Genomic DNA, 24,048 nt, shown 5'->3' on the forward strand with positions numbered 1-24,048 from the left:
GCATCATCCCTGGATCCTCAAGCCGCTTTTACCTGCCCGCTTCGGTGCAGCCGGCGCTCCAGATCCCTTCGTGCCAGAGTCCAGCTCTCCTTTTGCCCCTCCTTCCTGCACGTCGCTGCCAGGAAGACAGGGGCAGCCCACGCCGCCTCAGCCACTTAGCAGCCCCCTCCCGGAGCCCCCCTGAGAGCCCATGTCTGGGAACTCTAGGCCAGGTCTTGTTTGTTCCCACTGCATTAGGCATGACGCATTACTCCGTCTCCCGAGGAAGAATCCGGCCCGAAATTTGCGTGCCCCGGGTGCATTTGGCCCTGTCGCAGCTCCTTCCTTTCCTCCCATTGCTGTGTAATCCAACCCGGGTTTTGCATACCCCTTCCAGTTCTCTCCCATTTCTCCCTTCACCGGGCTCGGCGCTTTTCCCTTACTTCACTACTGGCAAAATCCGCTCCGGGTCTTCCTTGTGCCCGTCTCCCCTCCCCCCACTTCCCGTTCCAACGCCGGGATTCAGCTCGTCGCCTTCCCTTTCCCCGATTTTCCAGAGGGGTTAGAGGGGGCCAAGGGGAGGAAAATCCATCCCGGGTTTTCGGGCCGGCCCCCGGTGCGCTCGGGCAGGTTGCGGCGGCCGGTCCCGGGCGACGACTCCGGGCCGGGTTTTGTGCGCGCCCGACGCCCCCCCCCCCTCCCGGAGCGGGTGCGCCGGGGAGAGGGGCGAACAGGCGGCTTGTCATTGCTGGTGCCCGGCGCCGGCTTGGTCCGTGCGTCCTGCGGTGCCCACGGGCCCGGCCCGGCGCCCCCCCTCCGGCCACCCCGGGGGCGCGACGCCGCCGCGCCCGCCTACAGCCGCGCCCCCCCCAGCTCCGCGCCGTCCGCCCCCTACCCGAGCCCCCCGCGGCCACTGCGGGGAGCCCGAGCCGTCGGCGCGGGAGCTGTCGGCGCTGCGGCGCCCCCGCCCCGCCGTCTGCCGAGGAGGCCCCGGCGGATGGGGCCGCGCGGGCCCCGGAGCGGCGCCGCTGGGCGGCGGGGGGCTGCAGGCGCACCCCAGCTGCCCCGTTAACCCCTCGGCTGCCGCCGTCGGAGGGGGCTGGGAAGTCGCCTGGGCACACACGTGCCTACTCCGTCGGGGCCGCGGAGCTGCGGGGGAGATGCGGGCAGCTGCTGGCGCCACCTTGGGGGGCTCCGCCTCGCCCCAGCCCCCAGAGCTCTGACACCGCCCCCGCCCTGCCGCCTCCGCCACCTCCCTCCCCCGGAGGGGCGCGGACCCTCTCGCCCCCAGCCCCGAGTCTTCGCCGCCGCGAGGGGGCCGCCTTTGGAGCTGTGTAATCAGCTTTGCTTTTTTTTTTTTTTTTTTTTAATTTTTGGTTGGTGGCGGCGGTACCCCGCCGCCCCTCGTTCGTCCCCCCCCCCCCCGCCCCGGTTCCGGGAGATGTGCCGGGCGGGAGGCATTGGTTCGCGGAGCCGCAGGAGAGACGCGCAGGGCCGACCCCGGAGCGGCGCTGGACAGGTGAGTGTCTGCGGGCCCAGGGCGAGGGGGACGCTGTACCTGGGCCAGGTGTGCGGGCCGAGGTGGGGAGGATGGGAGCCGGGGCCTGTCCGGGCTGCGAAGGGGGAGGGGATGCTGGAGCCGCGGGTCAGGGCACCTGAGCGCGAGGGGAATCGGGGGCGGCCTGCACCTCACCCCCACCGGCGAGGGGAACCGGAGGGGCGGCCCCCACGGAGCGTCGGGGGTGCGGATGGGCTGCCGCGGGGTGCTCGGTGGGGGGAAGGGACCGCGAATGTGCCCGCGCGTGGCTGCGTGTGCCCGCGCGCGCGCCGGTCTTTGTGGGGAAGCGGCGCGGCGGTGCCTGCGTGTCCCCGGTGCGTGTGCGCGCGGGTGCTTGGCGCCCTGTTTGTGTAGGTGTCTGGGTGTGAGCGGAGAGGGTGCGTGTGCGCGCGGCGCGCGGGCCCCGGCCCCCGGAGGAGCCGTGTCGGGGGCTGGCCCCGCAGGATGTCGGGCCGGGGGTTGTTTTTCTCTGGGAGGCAGAGGCGCGAGGGATGGGAAGGGGTCTGTCTGGGTGTCTGGCCGGCTGCAGCCGCCGCGAGCATCTTTCTCTCCGCGGTAGCGGACTAAGTGTGGGAAGCTGTTGGGTTTGATCTACCCGGATTCAGGTTTTGAGGGCCAGCTCTCTCTCTCTATTTCTCAGGTGTTTAGTGGGTAGCGCTATGGGGTTTCAATTGTCATCCTTCCATGTGAGGGTCCTGGGACAGAAGCCTGTGCCAGACGAGGGTGGGCAGCACTGTGTGTGCTCCAGCCATGACCAAAAAGTGGCCCCCACAGGCATTGCTCCAGGGCACCTGGGGCACCCATGTGAAGACAGCCTCCAGCCTGCATACATCCCTGTCCCTGGCCTTCCAGGCTCAGTCAGCACGCAGGCGCACCCCTGCCTGCCTAGGACCTCACTGTACCTTCCTGCTCCACTCCTCCTTGTCCCTCCCCCCAGTCATGGCAGCTGTGTGGGTGTTCCTCCATCCTAGTCTATGAGATAGGGCCCCCTTTCCTCCTGGCTTCTGCAGGACCCAGGACCTGGGTTCCTCTGCCCACATCCAAACATGTGGTGTGCCTGGGGGGAGCAGGGGGAGGGGTTCAAAATGGCTGCCAAGATGGCTGGTTGCCTCTCCACCTCTCTCTTTCTCTCTCTCCCTCTCTCGGCTTGCCCTGTTCTCTTGGTTGCCACAGGAGTCTCCAAGGAGAGGGGTGGGTGGGACAATGTAGGGGCAGGTGTGGGGAACCCTTGAGGGTAGATATCTAGCCTGGGCCGTTGACCTCGAAGCTGCTTGGGAAGAAGCCAGTTGATCTCTGCTCCCGTCTCCAGCACCCAAGGGCTGGCTAAGCCTGTAACCTGACCCCAGACCCAACTTCTTTACCCCGGCTAACAGCCTGGGGGCTCCAGGCCTGACTCCCTGAGTCCATCATCAAGGGTATCAGGGGACCCCCACAGTCTCTCATCCCCTCCATCTGCCAGCCGGCCGTAGACTGAGGACTCCTGGTGGGCCTGGGTCGGGCCTCAGCTGTGGGGGCAGGTGACTTCTCCTTCCTCCCCCCTCCCCTCCCGCTAATGCTGAATTTATTACTTAAAAGTAGGATGAAAACAGGGAGAATAAGAGAAGGAATACAACCTTCATTATCATATCGAGAAAATTATCCATGATTTTCCTAACTAGTAATTTGCCTGCCATGCTGTTCAGAACTGACTTGCCCATTAATTACAGAGATGAAAAATCATCTGGAAAGCGGAAAAGGGAACTAATTCGATCCCTGGCTGGCAGCAGTGGCCCCCATGCACTGAGCCACATACGTGTGTACTCACATGCGAGTGCCCTGTCCTCCTGCTGGCATTGCCACCTTCTTTCTCCTCTCTCTCAGTGACCTCCCTCAGGGCCTCAGCTCATCGCATGCCTGCCACTCCTGCTTTCTAATGCCCTGCCAGGCCCTCCTCACTACCTGGGGTGCCCATCCCAAGTCCCACTCATGGGGGGCTGGCCCAAGGCAGGATCGTCCAGTGCTGATCACCATGCCTGCCCTTGGGCGTGGAGATCAGGGTGGGGGGAGGGCAGGGAGCTGGGGACCTGCACACCTGGGCCACAGAGCCTGCAGGGAGGAGGTGGAAGACAGGAGACTCCAAGCCTGGTTTCTATTCCCAGCTTGCCCTGGGGAGCCCCTTATCCTGGGGGGGGGGCCCTCGGGGCGGGGGGGGGCAGCAGGTGCCTTGGCCCCTGGGGAGTCTGTTTGCATCAAGCGGTCTGGTCCTGGCCAGGGCTCCACCTGTCTGTGAGGGGCTGCCTGGTGCCTGCGCCTGGCATTTGCATCCTCCCTGGGCACCCAGGCTGGCAGGAGAGAGTGTGGTGCTTCAGCTCCAGCCTGAGCATCTGGGGGCAGGGAGGCAGGTGCTGATCCCAAGAGGCAGTGCTGCTTGCCCCCCTCCCCCCAATGGGTTCCCCTGATGGAGAACAGGAGGAGTGGGATCCCCGCTGTCCCCACCAGCTGGCCATTGAGGACCTGAAGTTCGCAGTCTCTGCCCCCCATACCTCTCCAGCCAGACGTGTGGCAAAGGACACACAGAAGGCTCTGGTTTCTGTGTGGGCTCCTCTCGAGGATTCAATTTCCAGACGCCAGACATTTTCCCTCCTCCAGACCCTCCAGGGAGATGGTGGGGCGGGGGGTGGGGGAGCGTGGCTCCTGAGATGGGGGTTCCCTGGGTCTGAAACTGGACCCGACCACTGGCCACCCTGATGAAAGTGGAAGCGGGGTCCAAGGCGGGAGGGCAGCTGCTGAACAGAAGCCTGGGAGTGGGTCCCACGACCCCTAGAATCCAGTTACACATCTGCCTGCACCCGTTTGTACCTACCAGGTACGTGTGATTTGGATAGTGATCTGGATGAGCCACTTGTCCAACAGGCTGATCCTAGGTGCCTAAGTGTCTCTTGTGAGTTTTGTAGAGGGGCTGGCGTGCACACGCGTGTGTGTCCACGTATGAGCTACTGTCTGCATCTTGCGTGCACCTGCTGGTGTGTGCCTAATGTGTGTATGTGGGGCTCTTTAGAGCAAGGCTGTGTTCACCCCTTCATGAAGTCTGCAAATATTTGCCAACTGTCTTTTTCACGAGGTGCCAGGCTGGGGACATTGGCGGGGGGACAGTGCTCCGGTCCTGTCCTCAGGCAGCTCACAATCTAGTGACACAGGCAGTTTCACTCAAGGGGCTCCTCTCATAGCAGCTGGGGAGGAGACTTGTGTCTCCTGACCCAGCGTGGCTCAATTCCCAGCTGGGGAGGGAGAGCCCCTGACTCAAAAGGCAGCAGCCCCTGCATCTAGGCACGATAGCTTTCCCAGGCATGGGGGTCCTGGGGTCTAGACCCACATGATCGTCCCTGTCACCTCTTCGCCCTCAACTCCACTGTCCCCGCTGCCCCTCTAGCATGCTAAACGCAATTCCTGGGACCCTTGCCCCTTCCCCCAGGACCCTCCCCTAGCCAGCTGCCAAGCATTGGCTCCCTCGCCCGCCTCACATGTCACCTCCTTAGTAACCTTTACCCCATGTAGCCTGTTTTAAAATTGCAGCCTCCCACCCACCTCCTGACTTTCCAGAGTGCGGATGACTTTTCGCACACGCCGTAATTTCCTGATTTATTGTGCCTGTTTGTTTATCGTCTGTCTCCCCAACACTTGTGCTCAGGGAATTTGTTCCTTGGTTTACTTTTGGATGCCAGGTGCCTAGACGTGTGCCTGGCCCACCGTAGGTGTTCAGGAGCTCTTAGCAGGGAGTTCCCATTGTGGTTCAGCAGAAAGGAACCTGACTGGTATCCAGGTTCAATCCCTGGCCCTGCCCAGTGGGTTAAGGACCTGGCATTGCTGTGGCTGTGGTGTAGGCTGGTGGCTGCAGCTCCAGTTCAACTCCCAGCCCAGAACTTCCATATGCAGTGGGTACGGCCATTTAAAAAAGAGAGAGAGAGACAGAGCTCTTAACTGAGTGAATGGGAATGGGGGACTCCTCACCCATCCAGTCCCCTTGGGGGATTGAGGCTACCCACCAGGGGCCAGGCCAGGCCAGCTTTGCCCCTGTCCCATGCACACACCTGTGGGGACACTCCCTGAGGTGGCACATTGGTGCTCCGGTGTGTCAGGCTGTCTTCACAGGCAGGTGGCTCCCCTGCAGGGCTGTGTGCATGTAGAGATTAGAGCCTGGAGGGTAACGTGGGGGGTCCTCTGCCCTTCCTGGGGGTAGGAACTCAAGGGTGAGGACTTGAGAAGCCCCTCTTCCAGGGGGACGCTGACGCAGTCTCACTCTCACAGAGTGGGACCCTCATCCTTATTTCAGTGCTCTGTCCCAGCTCTAGGGAACTAGCCAAGCAAAAGCCTCCTGACACCCTCCCTCCAACTCCAAAGTATGGGGAGGATAAAGTTGGCAATAAATAGGTGCCCAACCATGATGGAAGATAAAAGAACAAAGGGAGGAGTTACTCCTGTGGCACAACAGGATTGGCAGCATCTTGGGAGCTGGGACGAGGGTTCAATCCCTGGCCCAGCACAGTGGGTTCAGGATCGCCCCCTTAGGTTGAAGCTGCAGATCGGATCTGATCCCTGGCGCCGGAACTCCATGTGCCACAGGGCAGCCAAAAAAGGAAAAAAAAAAAAGAAAGAAAGAAAGAAAGGAAGTGTATATATGTGACTGAGTCACTTTGCTGTACAGCAGCACTGTACACTGTAAATCAGCTACACTTTAATAATAAAAAAAAAATAGATGCTCAGACTGAAAACATCCTTTCCCACCCCCAAAGCTAAAAATAGCCAGGGCCCCTCCCTCTGAGGCTAAAAATACCCAGCAGGTCAGGAAGCCAGGTGGGTGCTCCTGTCCTCAGGGAGGTGGTGCAGGCAGGTGAGGGGCCCAGGGCAGGGTCTCCCATCTGTGCCATTCCTGACATTTGGGGTTGCATCATTCGGTGGGGTGGGGTGTCCTGCGCACCCTAGGACTTTTTGGCATCTCTAGGCTCCACGCTCCAGACGCCAGTAGCATCCCCCCTCACCCACCCAGTGATGACACCTCAAAATGTCTCCAGACATTGCCACATGGCCCCGGCGGCGGAGGGGTAGAGTCATGCCCCTTCTGGAATGAGAACCATCACCCTAGATCAGGGGGCCGCACCCACCCTCTGTGAAGACCCTGGAGAGCACATATTGGAGACCTTTGCAGGCTTCTCAGCCCTGTTGCATTTTCTTCCACTGCCTCTTCTTCTTAACCCTTTGAAAGTGGCAGAACCATTTTTAGCCCACTGGTGGTGGGTGCTGCCTAGGCTGTCAGGTGGCCAACTCCCACCCTGGAGCACACATCCCCCCCCCCCGCCCCGCAACCCTGTTGCTCCTGGTAGTGAAGATCAAGACATCCTTGGATGCACCCTCATCAGCAGAGGGGCCGCCCTGCTGGGGGCAAGTCTGGTGCTGTCACTCTTTCTCACCTCCCTGCCCTCTCCTCCTCCCACTCCTGATGCTCGCTCCCTCCCTGGACCTCAAACACACAGGCGTAGGCCGGCCCCAGGGCCTTTGCACAAGCGATACTCTCTGCCTGGAATGCTCTTCTTCTCCCTGGGCTCTTCTGTGGCTTCTCCCTCATCTTCCCAGAGCTCTGCCAAAGCATCCAGGGCACTCTTCATCGCCCTATTTAAGATTGCACGACCCCCCCCCACACACACACACACACTCTCTCTACTAGCACATCACAGGATTGACCTCTTTGGGGCTCTTTGTGTTTAGCTCAGCACAGCTGTCTCTCCAGCACCTAGATCCGTGCCTGGCACATAGTAGGTGCTCTAAAAGAGACATGTAGAATGGCTGAATGTTATTTCTAAGCTCCACAACCACCGTTGGGAGGCTTTCATCCCTTTTCCCCGGGGAAGAGACAGAACTCAGAGGAAGGATGTCATGTGGGGGCCCCATCACACAGCCTCAAGTGGGCATATCTCAGATTTGAACCTAGGACCCTGAAACCCAGGACCTCTCCCCCTCCCTCTGGTCTCTGCATCCATCCTGCCCCTTCACTGCTAGTCTGGTGGTAGCAGAGGGCCCCAGAGCCTTCCTCCACGGCCTCCCCCTCAGGCCCTGATTCCTGTGACTGTTTTTGGCACTGAGGCTTGTGGCTGGACAGTGATCACCCTGGAACAGAAATGGACCTCAGGCCACCATGGTACTCAAGCCGCTCTGGTGAGGCACATAGAGGAGGTACTAGCTTGCAAGTCAGAGAGGGCTTCCTGGTGGAGGGGGCTTCCCGGCCAAGGCCTGGAGGGGAAAGTGGGATAAGGTGGAGGGGAAGGGAGAGTGTGTGAGACAGAGGGGCCCACCCTGAGGTCAGAAAGGTGGGTGACTCAGAGGGGGAAGGAAAGATACTTCCTGGCCAGGGGCAGAGAGAGGAGGCTGGTCTCGGGGCCATAGGACTGTTTGTGGATTTGCGTTTCTGCTTGGAGGGGTGGTGCTGGGGAGGCCTGTGAAGGGGTCAGGGCCCATGAGACAGGGTTGGAAGGATCAGCATGCGCTCCCTCTGGCTGCTTTGTAGGAGAGAAGGAGAGAACTGTGCAAGGGAGGCCGAGAGGCTGGTGGAGGAGGCCACTGCAGCCTGTCAAGGTGAAGGCTTGTCTGGAGACCTTGAGACCTTAGAGATGGACCCACGTGGGGTTTTCAAGACAGACTTGACATGATTTATCAGATGATCAGCTGGAGGGTGGTGTGTGTGTCGGGGGGGACTACAGGTTTCTGGTTTTGACAGCAGGTGGACCCAGAAGGGGGGTACACCCTCAGGTCTCAGTAACACCCCCCCACACACACACACACACAAACACACACACAGTCTAATCCCCACTCAGCAGAAGGGGTCTGCAAGTATCTGATTCAGGGCGAGTGTTCTTCCCACTCAGAACCTCCAGGGCTCCCACCTCAGTCCCACACACTCTACCACGTGGCGCACAGGCCCTGCTCGCTCTGCCCTGTCAACCTGCCCTCCTCTTTTCCCATCCTCCCCTCATTCACTGGGCCAAGGCCACACTTTAGCACATTCCTACCTCAGGGCCTTTGCATGTGCTGTTCCCACTGCTGGGGGATGTGTGTGTGGGTGTTGCTCTTTCTGCAGTACCTAGATGGCTCACCTCCTCCAGACCTCTGCTAAAATATTACCTTCTTGGAGTTCCTGTTGTAGCTCAGTGGGTGAAGAACCTGATGTTGTCTCTGTGAGGATGCAGGTTCGATCCCCGGCCTCGCTCAGTAGGATAAGGATCCGGCATCGCTGCAAGCTGTGGTGTAGTCACAGGCACAGCTCAGATCCTAAGCTGCTTGGCTGCAGCTGCAGATCTGATTAGACCCTTAGCCTGGGAACTGCCATAGGCCACAGGTACAGCCCTAAAAAGAAAAAAATGGCTATAAATTGAAAAAAATAAAATACGATGTTCCCTTCTTGGTGGGTGTTCTGGGACCACCCCATCTATATTTGTACCCACACATACCTCCCCACTCTCTCTCTCCTATGAGCCTATTTTCCTCCAAAGCAGTTGCAACAGAATAAGAGCTGGGTAACTATCCACTGAGTGGAGGAGCAGTTCTGTGGGTATGTTTCATCTTCATTCATTAAACAAATTAACAAGTACCCTCTCCTTGCCCAGGGCTGGGCACGCAACAGAGAGCCAGGCCAACCCACGGTGGAACTTTCCCTGCAGAGTCCCCAGCTAGTAGGATAGACAGACTTTGAACTGCAGAGCCCAGGTCCAATTAGGGGAGCAAAATGTGGAGTGGGCTGCTAGTGTGGGTACAGGAGGGACCAACACAGTCCTGGCAGACAGAGCCTTTGGAGGCAGAAGGGACAGAGGGTGGGGTCTGCTGTGTATGTGAGAGAGAGATGTGGGAGGGGGTCAGTGAGGAGAGAGGCCCCAGCAGAGAAGGTGATGAGAAGGTGGCAGGAGACCAGGGCCTAAAATGCCATGTTGAGTTCCCACTGTGGTGCCATGGGATTGGCAGTGTCTCCTGAGGGCTGGGACACAGGCATGGAGGGTTAAAGGATCTGGCGCTACTCGGATCTGATCCCTGGCCCAGGAACTCCATATACTGCAAGGTCTCCAAAAAAGAAGAAAAAAAAATTTTGATAAAATGCCACATTGAGGCCTCTGAGGCAATAGGGAGCCATGGAGCACTCTAGGCAGGGAGGGATTCGATTGGGTTTTCATTCTGCAAAGATCACTCTGGCTGCAGGGTGGAGATGGCATGGGGTGGGAGTGGCAGCTAGATGGGGGAGACCAGGGAGGAGGCATCCCGGGGAAAGGGGGTGTTTCAAACCGTCCCCCCACGCCCACCCCCCTGCAGTCCAGTGCCACTTGGCAGCCAGAGTAACCTTTTAAAATTTACAAGACAGACAAATCCCACCCTGTGGTACAGACATGTAGGGGGAGAGAAAAGCCAAAAAGTAAAGCACGTGGCTGGCATGCTAGCGATGAGCGGCGGGTGTGGAGGAATAAAGGCAGGGTAGGATGCGGCAGTGCTGGAGGCAGCGGGACCTCCCGGAACCGGCAGTGTTTCTGTGTAAAAACCTAAAGGAGGCAAGGGAAGGGTTATGCAGGTGTCTGGAGAGAAGGGAACAGCCCTTGCGAAGACCCTGAGACAGGACTGCACCTGTGTTCATGAGTCAGGGGGAGAGTGGAAGGAGGTGAGGGTAGGAAGGGGCCGGGGCAGAGTGCGCAGGGCCTTGCGGGCTGAGAAAGGACTTTGGCTTTTGCCCTGAGTGAGGTGGGAGCCATGGAGGCTTCAGAGCAGAGGAGGGACATGCCCAGAATCATGTGCTCACAGGCGCCCTCTGGTGGCTGCAGAGGGAACAGACTAGGCAGCAAGGACCCGAGAACCCGGAGATGAGATGGGGAGGCAGTGGCACAGCTGGAGGAAGGGGGAGATGATAGGACTGGACCGGGGAGGGGAGAAAGAAGGTGGAAACACAAGAGCCGCTGCAGGGAGGAGAGGAGGAGAGGCATCTAGGAGAACTGTGGTTCTTGAGCGCCTGGGAGGACTGGGCGGCCTTCTGCTGAGATGTGAGAAGATTAGGGTATGGAACTGAGGGATCCGTGGGGACCCTGCCCTCCCTGAGCCCATGGCCCCTTTCCTAAAGGAGGTTACGTGCTAGACACTGTGCACTTGGCTCCCTCTCTGCCAGGAAATCTGTTTGTCCCAGGGTAGGGGAGGGGAAATGGGCTCAGAGAGGCCGAGTCTGGCCTGAGATTACACAGCAAGTTCAGACCCAGGAGCCAAGTCCTTAGACCATCTTAGAGCCTGCCACTTACCCACTCTGCCATGCCCAGGGGTTTCCTGGAAGAGGGGGCACTTGTGGAGCTGGGCTCTCAGGCTGCTGGGTTTCGGGAGGACTCAGGCTGCTGGGGAGGGAGCAGGAGGCAGGAGACTCTTGTGTTCATGGGCGGGGCAGGGAGGGGCCTGGAGCCCCCCTGTTGGTGCCCCCCCAGGCATTCAGACTCCCACCCACTCAAGCACAGGGAGTTGCCATGGCAACCTCACTCTAGGGCAGGTTAGCAACCCCCTCTTCTCCAGCAGCTGGTTCTCCCCCTGGCACCCTCCCCTGCCCCATGCCAGGGCACCTGAGGACAGATCCACCCCCGCAACCCCCTGCCCCCACCCTTGACTTGAGACTGATGTGGGGCTCAGGCAACACACGGAGGCAGGTGTGGGGCCATTGGGCAGCCCACTTGATCTGAAGGTCCAACACATCTGGGGCCCAGTCCCCCCTCATGGTGGGGAGCCCTGTTTCCCATGGGTTAAATTGGTGTCACCCAGGTCCACTGAGGCTTAAGATGGGGACAGATATGGGGGCGGGCTCACCTGACCCCTGTGGGTGCAGAACTTCCGGGTGTGGCCCCTTCTGAGGATGCTCAGTCACACAGATGCAGCAGGGGCCCAGAGGAGGATGCTCTCCTGGCCCCCTTGGGTGTCTCCAGCTCCCCATGCTCAGCCTGGGGTACAAAGCCACCTCGCCAGTCAGGTGCCTCTGAGACCTTATGTGGGTACGCACCCCCAACCCTTACTAAGTTCTCATGAGGATTAAATGAGTTATCAGTGTGCAGTGCTCAGAATGGGGCCTGGAGGTTTTGGCAAACGGGAGATCCCAGCCCCCTCCACATACCCCATAATTGAAAGTTGTGTGGCTCAGAGACCTGCCCCCCATCTCTGCCTCCACCCCCTTCATGTGTCCCAGCCGCCCTGTGTGAGTTTGCTAGGGCTGCTAGTGACAAAGGACCCCAGGTAGGGCAGCATTAACAACAGAAATTTATTGGAGTTCCCATTGTGGCACAGTAGAGACGAATCTGACTAGTATCCATGAGGATGCAGGTTCCATCCCTGACCTCACTCAGTGGGTTAAAGGTCTGGTGTTGCCATGAGGTATGGTGTAGGTCGCAGATGCAGCTTGGATCCGTTGCTGTGACTGGTGTAGGCCAGCAGCTATAGCTCTCATTAGACTCCCAGCCTGGGAACTTCCACATGCCACAGGTGCAGCCCTAAAAACCAAAAAAAAAAGAAGAAAGGAAAGAAAGAAAGAAAAAGAAATTTATTGTCTTAGAGGTCTAGAGGCTGGAAATCCAAGATCAAAGTGCTGGCGGGGCTGGTTCCTCCTGAAGGCCCTGAAGGAGAACCTCTCCCCCAGCCTCTGGTGGTTGGCCAGTAACCTGAGCTTCTTGGCTTGTAGACACATTCCCCTGATCTCTGCCTCCATCTTCACAGGGTGTTCTTGGGTGTGTCTGTGTCCTAGGATCCCCTCTTTATAAGGACAATCTGATTGGAATAGGGCCCACCCTAATGGCCTCGTTCATTTTAACTTGACTTCTTTACTTTTTTTTTTTTTTCTTTTTAGGGCTGCCCCTGTGGCATATGGAAGTTCCCAGGCCAGGGGTTGAATTCGAGATGCAGCTACAGCCTACACAACAGCCACAGCATCACAAGATCCAAGCCACATCTGCACTCTATGCAGCAGCTTGCTCGACGCTGGATCCTTAACCCACTGAATGAGGCTAGGGATCAAATTCACATCCTCATAGACACTACATCGGGTTCTTAACCCACTGAGCCACAATGGGAACTCCTTGATTACGTCTTTAAAGACCCTGTCTCCAAATAAATCCTGTTCTGGCCTAAGCCACCAGGTTTTTGTTTGTTTTATTTTTCTCTTTTCAGCTGCATCCCCAGCAAGTGGAAGTTCCTGGACCAGGGATCAAATCCATGCCATAGCAGTGAGCCAAGCCACAATTGTGACAATACCGGATCCTTTACCCACTACACCACCAGGGACCCTAAAGTCCCATTCTGAGACACTGGGGGTTAGGACTCCAACATACCTGTTTTGGAGGGAACACAATTCCATTCATCCCAAGGCTTTAGGGATGAGCAGGCCTGGGTCTCCCAGGTAGTTCCCATCTAGCCATGTCTGGCCTTACCTCCTCACTTAGGTAACCACACGTTGGCCAGCGAATCTCTCCCAGGCCAGTTGGGTGGGTGGTCAGGCCAGGAAGAGGGGGAATGGGAACTGTAGTGCCCAGCTTTGCCTGCTCCAGCCCAGAGGTAGAGGCAGTTCTGGGGGTGCTTGGGGCTTCCTGGAGGAGCTTCTCCAGGGAGGGGCTTCAGGGAGCAGCAGACAGCCTGTGGGGCATACTTTCTATGCCCTGAGGCAGTGATGCCCAGCCTGTGTGGGCCAGGCTTGGCCCCCAGCTCGTAGAGCAGATGCCCTGTCCAGCTGCCCCCACCACCGTCCTTGTGTCCATTTGGTAAATTTTTTTTGTCTTTTTTTTTTTTTAGGGCCACACCCACAGCATATGGAGGTTCCCAGGCTAGGGGTCGAATCGTTGCTACACCCTACAGCCTACGCCACAGCCACAGCCGTAGCAATGCGGGATCAAACCCACAACCTCGTGGTTACTAGTTGGTTTTGTTAACCACTGAGCCAAGACGGGAACTCCCCATTTGGTAAATATTTGTTTGAGGACACGCTTCATGTCTGGGTGCCAGGAGACAGCTTCGGGAGCTTCCATTCTTCCTTTCTGCGTACAAAGGACATGCACGAATGGACAAGTCAAGTCACATGGCAGTGACATGATGGATGGGGACAGGGGATACTTTGTACTTGCTATGCTTCAAGCCCAGCCCTGAGTGTTTCATGGGTATGAATTCTTGTCATGTAGCTACCCTACGAGGTAGCCCCATTTTACCAAAATGTTATGGGATAATGAGGGACAAGTGGGCATTGACTGCCAGGTGCCATGACGGAGGGTGGCAAAGGCCCACCCATATCTCTGAGGAGGGGACATGAGCTGAAATCTAAGGGACACAGGCCAAGACTGCATGGTGGGAACCTACACAGCTGGAACAGGGGGGAGAGGACAGGAGCCAGGCAGTGTGGCCTCCCAGGCTGTGGACTGGGAGCTGCGGCAGAGATTTAAGCAAATGAGCAATTGTCAAGATGGTCTTTAAAAAGTCCCCTCTGTGGAAACAGCCCCAGAGTCCAGCCATAATAAATGGATAAACAAAATGTGGTCCATCCGTACAGTGGAATATTACTCAGCCAGAAAAAGGAGTCATGTACTGACACACATTATGATGTGGATGAACCATGGAAACCATTTGCCGAGTGAAAGAAGCCAGATACAAAAGGCCACAGATTGTATGATTCCATGTGTATGAAAATGACCAAGATGGGCAAATATACAGATTTCGGCAGAGACAGAAAGCAGATTAGTGGTTGCCAGGGCCTGAGGGAAGGCGGAAATGGGAGTTCTTTTTTCTTTTTTTTTTTTTGGCCACGCCCATGGCATGTGGAAGTTCCCAGATCAGGGATCGAACCCATGCCACAGCTGTAACCAGAGCCATAGCAGGGACAATGCCAGATCCTTAACCCACCAGGGAACTCCATGGAGTTCTTGATTAATGGGTAATGAGTTTCTGTTTGGGGTGATTTATTTATTTATTCTTTTATTACAGTTGATTTACAGTGTTCTGTCAGTTTCTGCTGTACAGCAAAGTGACCCAGTCATACATATACATACATTCGTTTCCTCATATTATCTTTCATTATGTTCTATCCCAAGAGAGTGGACATAGTTTCCTGTACTGTACAGCAGGACCTCATTGCCTGTCTATTCTAAATGTAAGAGTTTGCATCTACCAACCTGTTTGGGGTGATTTTTTTTTTGTAAGTTTTGGAACCAGATCGCAGTGGTGATGGCCCCGCATTAAGAATGTAATTAATGCCATCGAATTGTATACTTAAAAATGGTTTAAGTGACAAGCTATATGTTTTATATACATACTGCACCACAGTTTTTTTTTTTTTGTTTGTTTGTTTGTTTTTGTCTTTTGTCTTTTTTGTTGTTGTTGTTGTTGTTATTGCTATTTCTTGGGCCGCTCCCGCGGCATATGGAGGTTCCTAGGCTAGGGGTTGAATCGGAGCTGTAGCCACCGGCCTACGCCAGAGCCACAGCAACGCGGGATCCGAGCCACGTCTGCAACCTACACCACAGCTCACGGCAACGCCGGATCGTTAACCCACTGAGCAAGGGCAGGGACCGAACCCGCAACCTCATGGTTCCTAGTTGGATTCGCCAACCACTGTGCCACGACGGGAACTCCCACAGTTTTTTTTTAAGGCCCCTCCAGCTGCCAGCAGGGAGCCTGTGCTGTGGGAGCAAGAGGGGCTGGGAGGCAGCTGGGAGGAAGTCAGGGCCGCCTGGCAGGGACAGAGATGTCCAGGTGTGCAGGACGGCTGCCAAGGACAGATGGACAGACACTCGGGTGTTGTAGAGATACAGACCCAGGACTTACCCCTGAACCAGATGTGGTAGTGAGAGAAAGAACCCAGGATTATGACTCCTGGGTTTTTGGCCCAAGGATGTGGGGAGGATGGTGGAACCATGGACTGAAATGGGGGGGCGGGGCGCGCTGTCAGGTCCAGTCAGGCTCAAGGATGGAGGTGTAGACATAAGGAGAGAAGCAGGGCTGGGACGCAGGTGTGGCAGTTGTCACGGTCTAGACAGTGTCTAAAGCCTTGAGGTGGGGAGTTCCCATTGTGGCTCAGTGGGTTAAGAGCCCAACTAGTATCCATGAGGATGTGGGTTCGATCCCTGGCCTCGCTCAGTGGGTTGAGGATCCAGCGTTGCTGTGAGCTGTGGCCTAAGTGCCGAATGCAGCTCGGATCCCTGTTGCTGTGGCTGTGGCTGTGGTGTAGTTGGCGGCTGCAGTTCCGATTAGACCCCTAGCCTGGGAACTTCTATATGCCGCGGGAACGGCCCCCAAAAGACAAAAAATTAAAAAAATAAAAAATAAAGCCATGGTGGGGTGGAGGGTGGATGGGGAGGCCTGGGGAGAGGGAGGGGAGCCTCCTTCCTCAGATGGATGCTCCCTGGGCCTTAACTTCTGTTGTGCTGGGACAGCGGCCTCTGATGCCCTCCCACCCCGTGCTGGCCTACTGTGTGTGTAGACTATTATCCTTACCAGAACCCTGCAGATTCTCGGGAGGGAGTTGTGGGGGATGGCATGCAGGGTCAGGGAGACTGAAATGCCAGAGTCAGGCTCCAGACCCAGGTTGGCCCACTGCCCCCATAGCCCGGCATCTGGCAGCCGCTCCAGCATTAACCAGACACTAACCAGTTTAAGTCCCTAAAGGAGAGCCAGGGAGCAGATGCTAACCAGTTTAACTCTCAAGGGAAGAGTCAGGGAGGGGAGTGTCCATCAGCCTGGGGTCAGTTCCTCCCCACACACCACCCCCATCTGACCACGGCTGGAAGATGGGGTGGGGGGGGGGATGAGGCAATGAAGAATGCACCCCCACTCATGTAAAATTTCAGAATGCTAGGAAATGAACCAAAACCATCCGGGCAGGGTCATGGGACAAGACAGTTGTGGACTGAGGAAGTGGGGAGCTTCCTAAGTGCTGGGTGGTAGGGAGGGCACTGAGAGCTGCTGAGGGGCAGTGAGGGGAGATAGGCTGCAGGGCTGCCCTGAATCACCTTCCGGGTTCACGTGAGAGGCGATGGGCCTGGAGGGCTGTCTTGCCCATGAGCGAGCCACCCATATATCTTTCCTTTTTTTTTTTTTTTTTTCTTTCTAGGGCTGCACCTGCGGCATATGGAAATTCCCAGGCTAGGGATCAAATCAGAGCTGCAACCACAGCAACGCAAGATCCAAGCCACATCTGCAACCTATACCTCAGCTCACGGTAATGCTGGATCCCTGACCCATTGTTGAAGGCCAGGGATCAGACCTGCATCCTCATGGATACTAGTCGGGTTCATTACCGCTAAGCCACAACAGGAACTCCACCTGAATATTTCTTGAGAAGCTGTGCTGAGTCTCTTGCCTTCAAGGAGCTCCCAGTCTAGTGGGGCAGGGTGACAACAGACCTACATATAGAAGAAGGTAATTTCAGGTGCTGTGGATTAACCAGAGGCTAAAGGATGGCGAGCGAGGGAAGTTCCCATTGTGGCTCAGTGGGTTAAGGACCCAACTGGTATCCATCCAAGGGTGGGAGGTGAGGGTAGCTGGGGTGGTTGGTGTGGTCAGGGTAGGTAGCTGTGCTGGGGTCGGTCACCTTGAGGTTGAGCCCTGAATGGTGAGAAGCTGCAGCAGGCATGTGGAGACTCTAGGAGAGTGTTCCAGGCAGAGGAACAGCCCAGGCAAAGGTTCAGCACCAGGGACCCCAGAGAGCCGTGAGGGGGGTTAATACTCCGATTTACATCATTAAATGATCCCTTAGCACTGAGTAGAGGGCAGGCATGGAGGCAGGGAGGTGGAGGAGGCCGAGAGAAGCATCTAGGTAGAGCAGGAGGGTGACTTCAACCTGGTGGTAGGTGCTGGGGGCCAAACGTGGGCGGGTCGGCAAGAAATTTTGGAGGCAGAGCCCATGGGCCTTGCCGATGGAGCTTCTGAAGGGGAGGGAAGGAGAGGGGTGAGAAATCAAGGAGGCTTCCTAGGTTTGGGTGCTGAGATTCTTTCAACAAACATTCACCACTGTGTGTCAGGCCTGTTCTGGGAAAAGGGCCAGGAGCAAAACAAGGCAATGATCCCTGCCTATGCCCCAGGCGGGGCCATCCAAGAGCTAAATGGTTGCATTTGAACCAGGGCCTAAAGGAGGTGAGGGAGCAGAGGGAGAGGCCAAGTGGATAACCAGCGGGCATTAGATACAGACAGAGGAAGGGACAAGTGCAAAGGCCCTGGGGCAGGGCAGGGTCTGGTATGGCTGAGGGACAGCAGGGGCAGGAGCAGGTTCAGGGAGCTAACTGGCTGGCAGACAGACTTTCCTTTTGGGGGAAAAAAACAGTAGTTGGGATTCTTTTGAGAGATTTCAAATTGGAAATAAGACGTTTGGAAAGAACTGCCTGGTCAGCAGTGTTGAGACTGTGGGACAGGCTGGGGAGACATTGGGAAAGGACAGAGTGGGGGCGTTCGCACAGTGAAGTGCTGGTTAAAACATGGGGTGCTGGCCCTCCTCAGAGTGTGTGTTTCTAGCAAGTTCCAGGCCAGGGTGGCGCTTCTGGGCTGAGGCCACACTTGGAGAACGGGGTGCAGATAAAGCCAAGGGCCAGGAGCAGAGATCTGGGCTTGGCAACCTTGAGACTCTCCAGGGTGGCGGCGAGAAGAGGAGAGGCCGTGAGGGAGAAGTGGGTCAGAACCAGGCTCTGTGCCCTTGGAGCTGCTGTGCCTGGGGACAGGCAGACAGAGGGGAGGATGGCAGGGGAGGCCACATGACGGCCCCCACCACCCGCCTGCTTCCTTGCCTTCCAGGGCCTGCACCCGCCCCTCACCCCGCCTGCCTGTCTCCAGCTTACCCCGAGGGTCCCCCTGAGAGGAAAGAGGGGACTCAGTTGTCCCTGGTTCCCAATCTGTGGCGCCAGCCAGCTGGATCGTAATTAGCCACCAGAGCCAGAGAGACAGGAAGCAGGGGGCTGGGGGTTGGGCCCTGGATCCTGGCCCAAGACCCAGTGGCTTCAGGATGGGGCCAAGATGCCTGGGTCCCCCACCCCAGACACGGTGCTGGGTGAGGAAGCTGGAGGCGGGAGGAGACAAAGGGAAGGCTCCTGATTTCGGATGGGGAAAGTGGCTTCCAGAGGGTTCTTCTCCAGGATGAGAAGCTGCCTGGGTGCAGGTGGGCCCTTCACAGCTGTGACACACTGAAGAGTTGTCCCAACTACCCAAGCGGGGCTCAGACCCCGGGGAGGTGCTTCCAGGAAGTCCAAGGTGCCAGATGAGCAGGTCCATCTGACGGGGTGGGGGTGGGGGTGCAGGGTGCACCAGAGGCCTTGGAGGGGGGTCAGCCTCCGTCATGAGGGTGCAGCATCTGTCAGATATAGCTGGCTTGAGGGACTTACATCCACCAGCCCCTCTGGGGACTGCAGGATGGAAGCCCTCGGCCACCAGCAGGAGGAAAGGGAACGGGCCCAAACGCCCCTCCTCCTAGGCCCTGTGGCTGCCGGCCCCTGCCCCCATCTCACTCTTCTTGTCCTCCCTAGGCTGGTGGGCCAGGCCGTGGTGCCCACCTGGTGATGCGGGGCGAGGTCCCCTGCACAGGCCACTGAGAGCCCCGAACACGCCCCCGGCCGCCCGCTGCCGCCATGGCCCGCCTGGCTGTCGTGCTCTGGAGTCTCTGCATCACTGCCGTCCTGGTCACCTCAGCCACCCAAGGTAGGTGCTACTGGGGCCGGGGAGGGGCCCGCCTCCAAAACCTTGCTGGGAGGGTGCATAACACATTGAAATCATTGAAATACCTCCCAATCACCTGTTAAAGGACCACAGCCCCCAGCCGGCCCCAGACCATGGCGGAACCAGCCCCAACGAAGACTTAGTGATTACACCCCCTGCCCCCGCACCACCAAAGGGTCCCCAGATCAGCCCCTCACCGCCCCCCACCCCCGACCCAGAGGACCTGGCTTCATCCCACGGTGGGAGGGTGGGGGGCGGTCCCAGAGCCTGGGATTCGGGTTGGTGCCTCCTGGAGCCAGGACAGGCCTTCCTGGGGAGGCGATGCTCTTCTGTCTCATGCATGTGTGTCTCTGGGTGTGATTACATCGCCAAGGCTCTCGCTGGGAAGAAGGCTTAATTAAAGCATGCCCACTGACGTTTATTTAAAAACAACTAATTACCCTGGCTCGGCCCTATGCCGGCCCCAGGATCCCATGCACATGCCACAATTAGTGCCCCGGGCCTGCCCGCCCACCCTCACCGATTACTCAATTATCGTCCCCACGGTGGGCCCAGACGGGGGCAAAGGCAGGCGAGAAGAGAGCCAGAGAGAAAAGGCATGCCCTGTCTGGAGGGCACTGGCGGGGCACACCACTGCCCAGTGGCCCCCTCATATAGCCCCACCCTCCGGAGAGCCACAAAGGTGGAGGGGGCGTTGTTCATCAGCCCTGCCACAGGGCCTTGGCACTGCTCTGGCCAGCTGGCGCCCTCCACTCCCCCAGCACCTGAGTTCTCTCCGTAGCCAGGTCCTGCCCCACAGCCCCAGCTGGGCCAGGAGGGGCCGCTTCCACCCCCAGACCCATCGGAGCCAGCCCTCCACCCCCGGCCTCCTTCCCCGGCCCAGGGAGAGCTAAAATTAGCTGTGGAAGCAGATGGTACAAGAGGAACACATGTAAAACTTTCCCCCGAGTGGGATTCAACTCACCCCAAAAAACCCCGAGGGCCTGGCTGCCAATCCCTTTGGGCCCCTAGTCAGCATTAGAGGGACCAGATCTCAGAAGAGGAGCCTGTTTGGCTTTTCTGCCATCATGCACCGGTGTCTTCGATGCTCTGCACCCGCACTTCCCTCTGGCATCCCACAAGACCTGCCTAGGACAGTGTCCAAGAAGGTGGCCGCCCTGGGCAGGCGTGGACTGTAGTGAGTCCACTCTGTCCGACAGAGATGGGCTGCCTTAATCATCTTAGTGATAACGGTCATTAGCAGCCTGTAATCTCACTGTGCACCTCAGCACGGGCCAGTGAGGTAGGAGTTGTCTCCTCCTTAGGGAAGAAAATAGGGCCACAGAGGTAGTCAGTGACTGGATGAGGCCACCAGCCAGGGAGTGGCTGAGCTGGGATTTAAACCCCGGCCATCTGGGTCCTGAGTGCCAGCTTTCAGTCCCCACATGGCACAGTATGGATGCTGACGTGTGACAGTGCAGCCCCTCTGAGAGCTGGCATGCCTGTGGCAAGTTCCTTCATTGTCACAACGACCCAGGGAGGTTTCCCAGGTGAAAGCAAAGCGGCCACTCCCTGTGGCGCCCTCACTGCACACGGCACCACGCACAGCACCTCCTATGAGAACATTTGGTAGCACAGAATCCTCCCAGTACAGCCCCAGGCTGTGGTGGCCCATTTTACAGAGCCGGAAACTGAGGCCTGGTGAGGCTCCGGCAGTGGCTGTCTAAACTAGAGTGTGCGTCAGAATCACTGACAGGTGCTTCGATCCGAAGGCTCCTGGTTTCACCCCCTAGGATTCCGATTCAGCAGGCCTGGGTCAGGGGCCCAGAATCTGCATTCCGAACATGATGCTGATGCTGCCACACCCTGAGAAGCCCTGGCCCAAAAGACCCACCTGGCCTGTCAGCTGGGAAGTGACAAGGCCAGGATCTTTGGATTCTTCCGGAATGCAAGCCTCTGCCTTCCTGCACCCTCTCTGCTCCTTGCATGGGGCAGTGTGAAGTTAGGGAAGGACCCCAGGCCCCCCTCACTCTGACACCCATCGCAAGTTCCAGGACTTCCCCTGGACACCCTCAGATCCCTCTTGAAGGAGTCACAGAATTCCAAGATGAACACGCCGTGATACTTGCAGTTACAGTGTATTACAGTCAATAGATACAGATTAAAATCTGCCAAGAGAAGAGGTGCCAGGGACGGCAGCCAGGAAAGTGCCATGCAGAGGGCTTCCGGTGGTCCCCTTCCAATGCAGTGGACGGCATGAACTCCCCTGGCAACGATGAGTGACACCACATAACATTGCACTGCCCACCCAGGAAGGCTTCCTGAGCCTGGGTGTCCAGAGTCTTTACCGGGGCTCAGTCATGCAGACAGGGCTGACCACCCAGAGGCTGACCTCAATCTCTAGCCCCTCCAGGGGTCAGCTCTTTACACGTGACCCAAAGCACCTTCCTGAAGCCACATTGTTAGTGCACTAGTTTGCCAGGCATGCTGTAACAAAGTCCCACAGACTAGGGGGCATAAGCAGCAGAAACATGGTCCCTCCCAGTTCTAGAGGCCAGAAGTCCAAGATTAAGGTGTCAGCAGTATAGGCTCCTTCTGAGGGCTCCAAGGGAAGGATCTGTTCAGCTCCCTCTCCTTGGTTTCTGTCTGTCTGTCTGTTAGGGCTGCACCTGCGGCATTTGGAGGTTCCTAGGCTAGGGATGCATTCAGAGCTACAGCTGCTGGCCTACGCCACAGCCACAGCAATGGGGGATCTGAGCTATGTCTGTGACCTACACCACAGCTCACGGCAACACCAGATCCTTAACCCACTGAGCGAGGCCAGGGATTGAACCCGCATCCTCATGGATGCTAGTCAGGTTTGCTAACCACTGAGCCATGACAGGAACTCCTCTCCTTGGTTTCTTGATGGCCATCTTCTCCCTGTTTCTCCACATCGTCCTCCCTCTGCGTGCACCTGTTTTTCTGGCTGCATCCACTGTATGCATAAGTTCCCAGGCTAGGAATCAAACCTGTGACACAGCAGTGACAAGGCTGGATCCTTAACTGCCAGGCTACCAGGGAACTCCCCAAATTTCCTCTTTTTATAAGGACACCATTCATATTGGATTAGAGCCCACCTTAACAAATTCAGTTTAGGAGTTCCTGTTGTGGCTCAGCATGTTACAAACCCAACTAGCATCCATGAGGATGCAGGTTTGATTCCTGGCCTCACACAGTGTGTTAAGGATCCGGTGTTGCCGTAAGCTGTGGTGTAGGTCGCAGATGCCGTTTTAATCTGGTGTTGCTGTGGCTGTGGCATAGGCTGGCAGCTACAGCTCAGATTTGACCCCTAGCCTGGGAACTTCCATATGCTACACATGTGTGGCCCTGAGGGAAAAAAAAAGTCAAAAAAACCTCAGTTTAACTTGACTACTTCTCTAAAGACCCTATCTCCAAACTCAGTCACATTCTGAGGTTCCAGGAGTTAAGACTTGATGTCAGCATGTGAATTTGGGGAGGGGGGCAGACACCATTCAACCCGTAATAGCACGGACTGCCTGGCATGGCTCAAGGCCCCCAGGCAAATAAAGACACTCTTCTCAAGCATCACACTTCAAGGGCTTAGGGGACACCTCCCAGGAGCTGAGGCAGAGGCCAGATTCTCTTTGGGCCAGGTTAATGGTCTTACCACCCAGGTGGGCACATTGAGAAGCCATTTCACAGACGAATAAACAAGGATGACACAGCCCACATCCCGCTGTCAAGCTGGAGATGGCGCTTCTTGGGCACGGTATGACTCCCTCCCCCCATCCCCATAGGCCTGAGCCGGGCCGGGCTTCCGTTCGGGCTGATGCGCCGGGAGCTAGCCTGTGAAGGCTACCCAATCGAGCTGCGGTGCCCGGGCAGCGACGTCATCATGGTGGAGAACGCCAACTACGGGCGCACAGACGACAAGATCTGCGATGCCGACCCATTCCAGATGGAGAACGTGCAGTGCTACCTGCCGGACGCCTTCAAGATCATGTCGCAGAGGTGAGGGGCCTGGGGAGAAGGGGTGGCAGCAGTCAGCAGGGGCTTGCCGAGTAAAAGCCATGGCAGAACAGGGTGAGGTGTCATGAGAGCTAAAGGACAGGCCAGAGGTCTGATCAGGCTTCCCTGAGGAGGTGACCCCTGAACACAGGTGACCGAAGTGTACATGCTTGTGAATGTCAGAACAAGTGTGAGAATATGAGCAAGCGGGTTAGTGTGAGGACTGTTTCTCTGCATCTGTGGGGGTGGGTAGGCTAGGGAGAGGCGCTGCGTGTGCAAAGCTGCAGAAGCCACTCTCACACTTATAGCCAGGCTACCTAGAGCTGGCCAACTCTTCCTTTAAATTATACCCAGATTTGACCACTGCTTCCACCTCCAAACCCCCAGGGCTGCTCCTGTATCTTCCTATTCTGGTCTGTTCCCCCCACAGCAACCAGAGGGCGCTTGTGAGCACCTGCATCCAGTCCTGTCCCTCCTCAGCTCAGAGCCCTCCTTGGTTCCCAGCCTCAAAGCAAAAGCCTAAGTCCTCCTGGAGGCCCACCAGCCCTGTGCACACTGCCCTGACCTCTCCCCGGCCCTCACCTCCTCCATGCCCCCCATTCACTGGGTTGAGTTACCTGGCCTACTCCTTACACACACCAGGCATCTTCCTTTAAGGGCTCCCTCTGGGCCTTTGCACTAGCTGTTCCACCTGCCTGGAATGCTGTTCCCCGAAACCCACATGGCTTCTCCCTCCTTTTACTCAGGGATTTTTTTCAAACTTAACTGGCCTCTTAGCACCTCTGACCACCCTCTAAAATCCCAGCCCCCGTGTCCCAGCCCCT

The 24,048-nt window shown here is 57.3% G+C and overlaps 1 protein-coding gene across 5 annotated transcripts in view; it reads left to right on the forward strand.

Moving 5' to 3' along the window:
• The first annotated feature begins 1,147 nt into the window (after positions 1-1,147).
• ADGRL1 (adhesion G protein-coupled receptor L1) overlaps positions 1,148-24,048 on the forward strand; it is a 49,227-nt gene continuing 26,326 nt past the window's right edge. For 3 of the 5 annotated variants that reach the window (XM_047776828.1, XM_047776831.1, XM_047776833.1), the window contains exons 1-3: positions 1,362-1,498; positions 19,045-19,216; positions 23,014-23,227. In XM_047776828.1, coding sequence (XP_047632784.1) covers positions 19,147-19,216; positions 23,014-23,227 — 284 coding nt within the window. In that variant the 5' untranslated portion in view covers positions 1,362-1,498; positions 19,045-19,146. Of the gene's footprint in view, positions 1,499-19,044; positions 19,217-23,013; positions 23,228-24,048 lie in introns of all 5 variants that reach the window. The other 2 variants (XM_047776829.1, XM_047776830.1) reach the window with 1 other exon arrangement.

The sequence above is a fragment of the Phacochoerus africanus genome, chromosome 4 (genome assembly GCF_016906955.1).
Source record: "Phacochoerus africanus isolate WHEZ1 chromosome 4, ROS_Pafr_v1, whole genome shotgun sequence".
Classification (NCBI taxonomy): domain Eukaryota; kingdom Metazoa; phylum Chordata; class Mammalia; order Artiodactyla; family Suidae; genus Phacochoerus; species Phacochoerus africanus.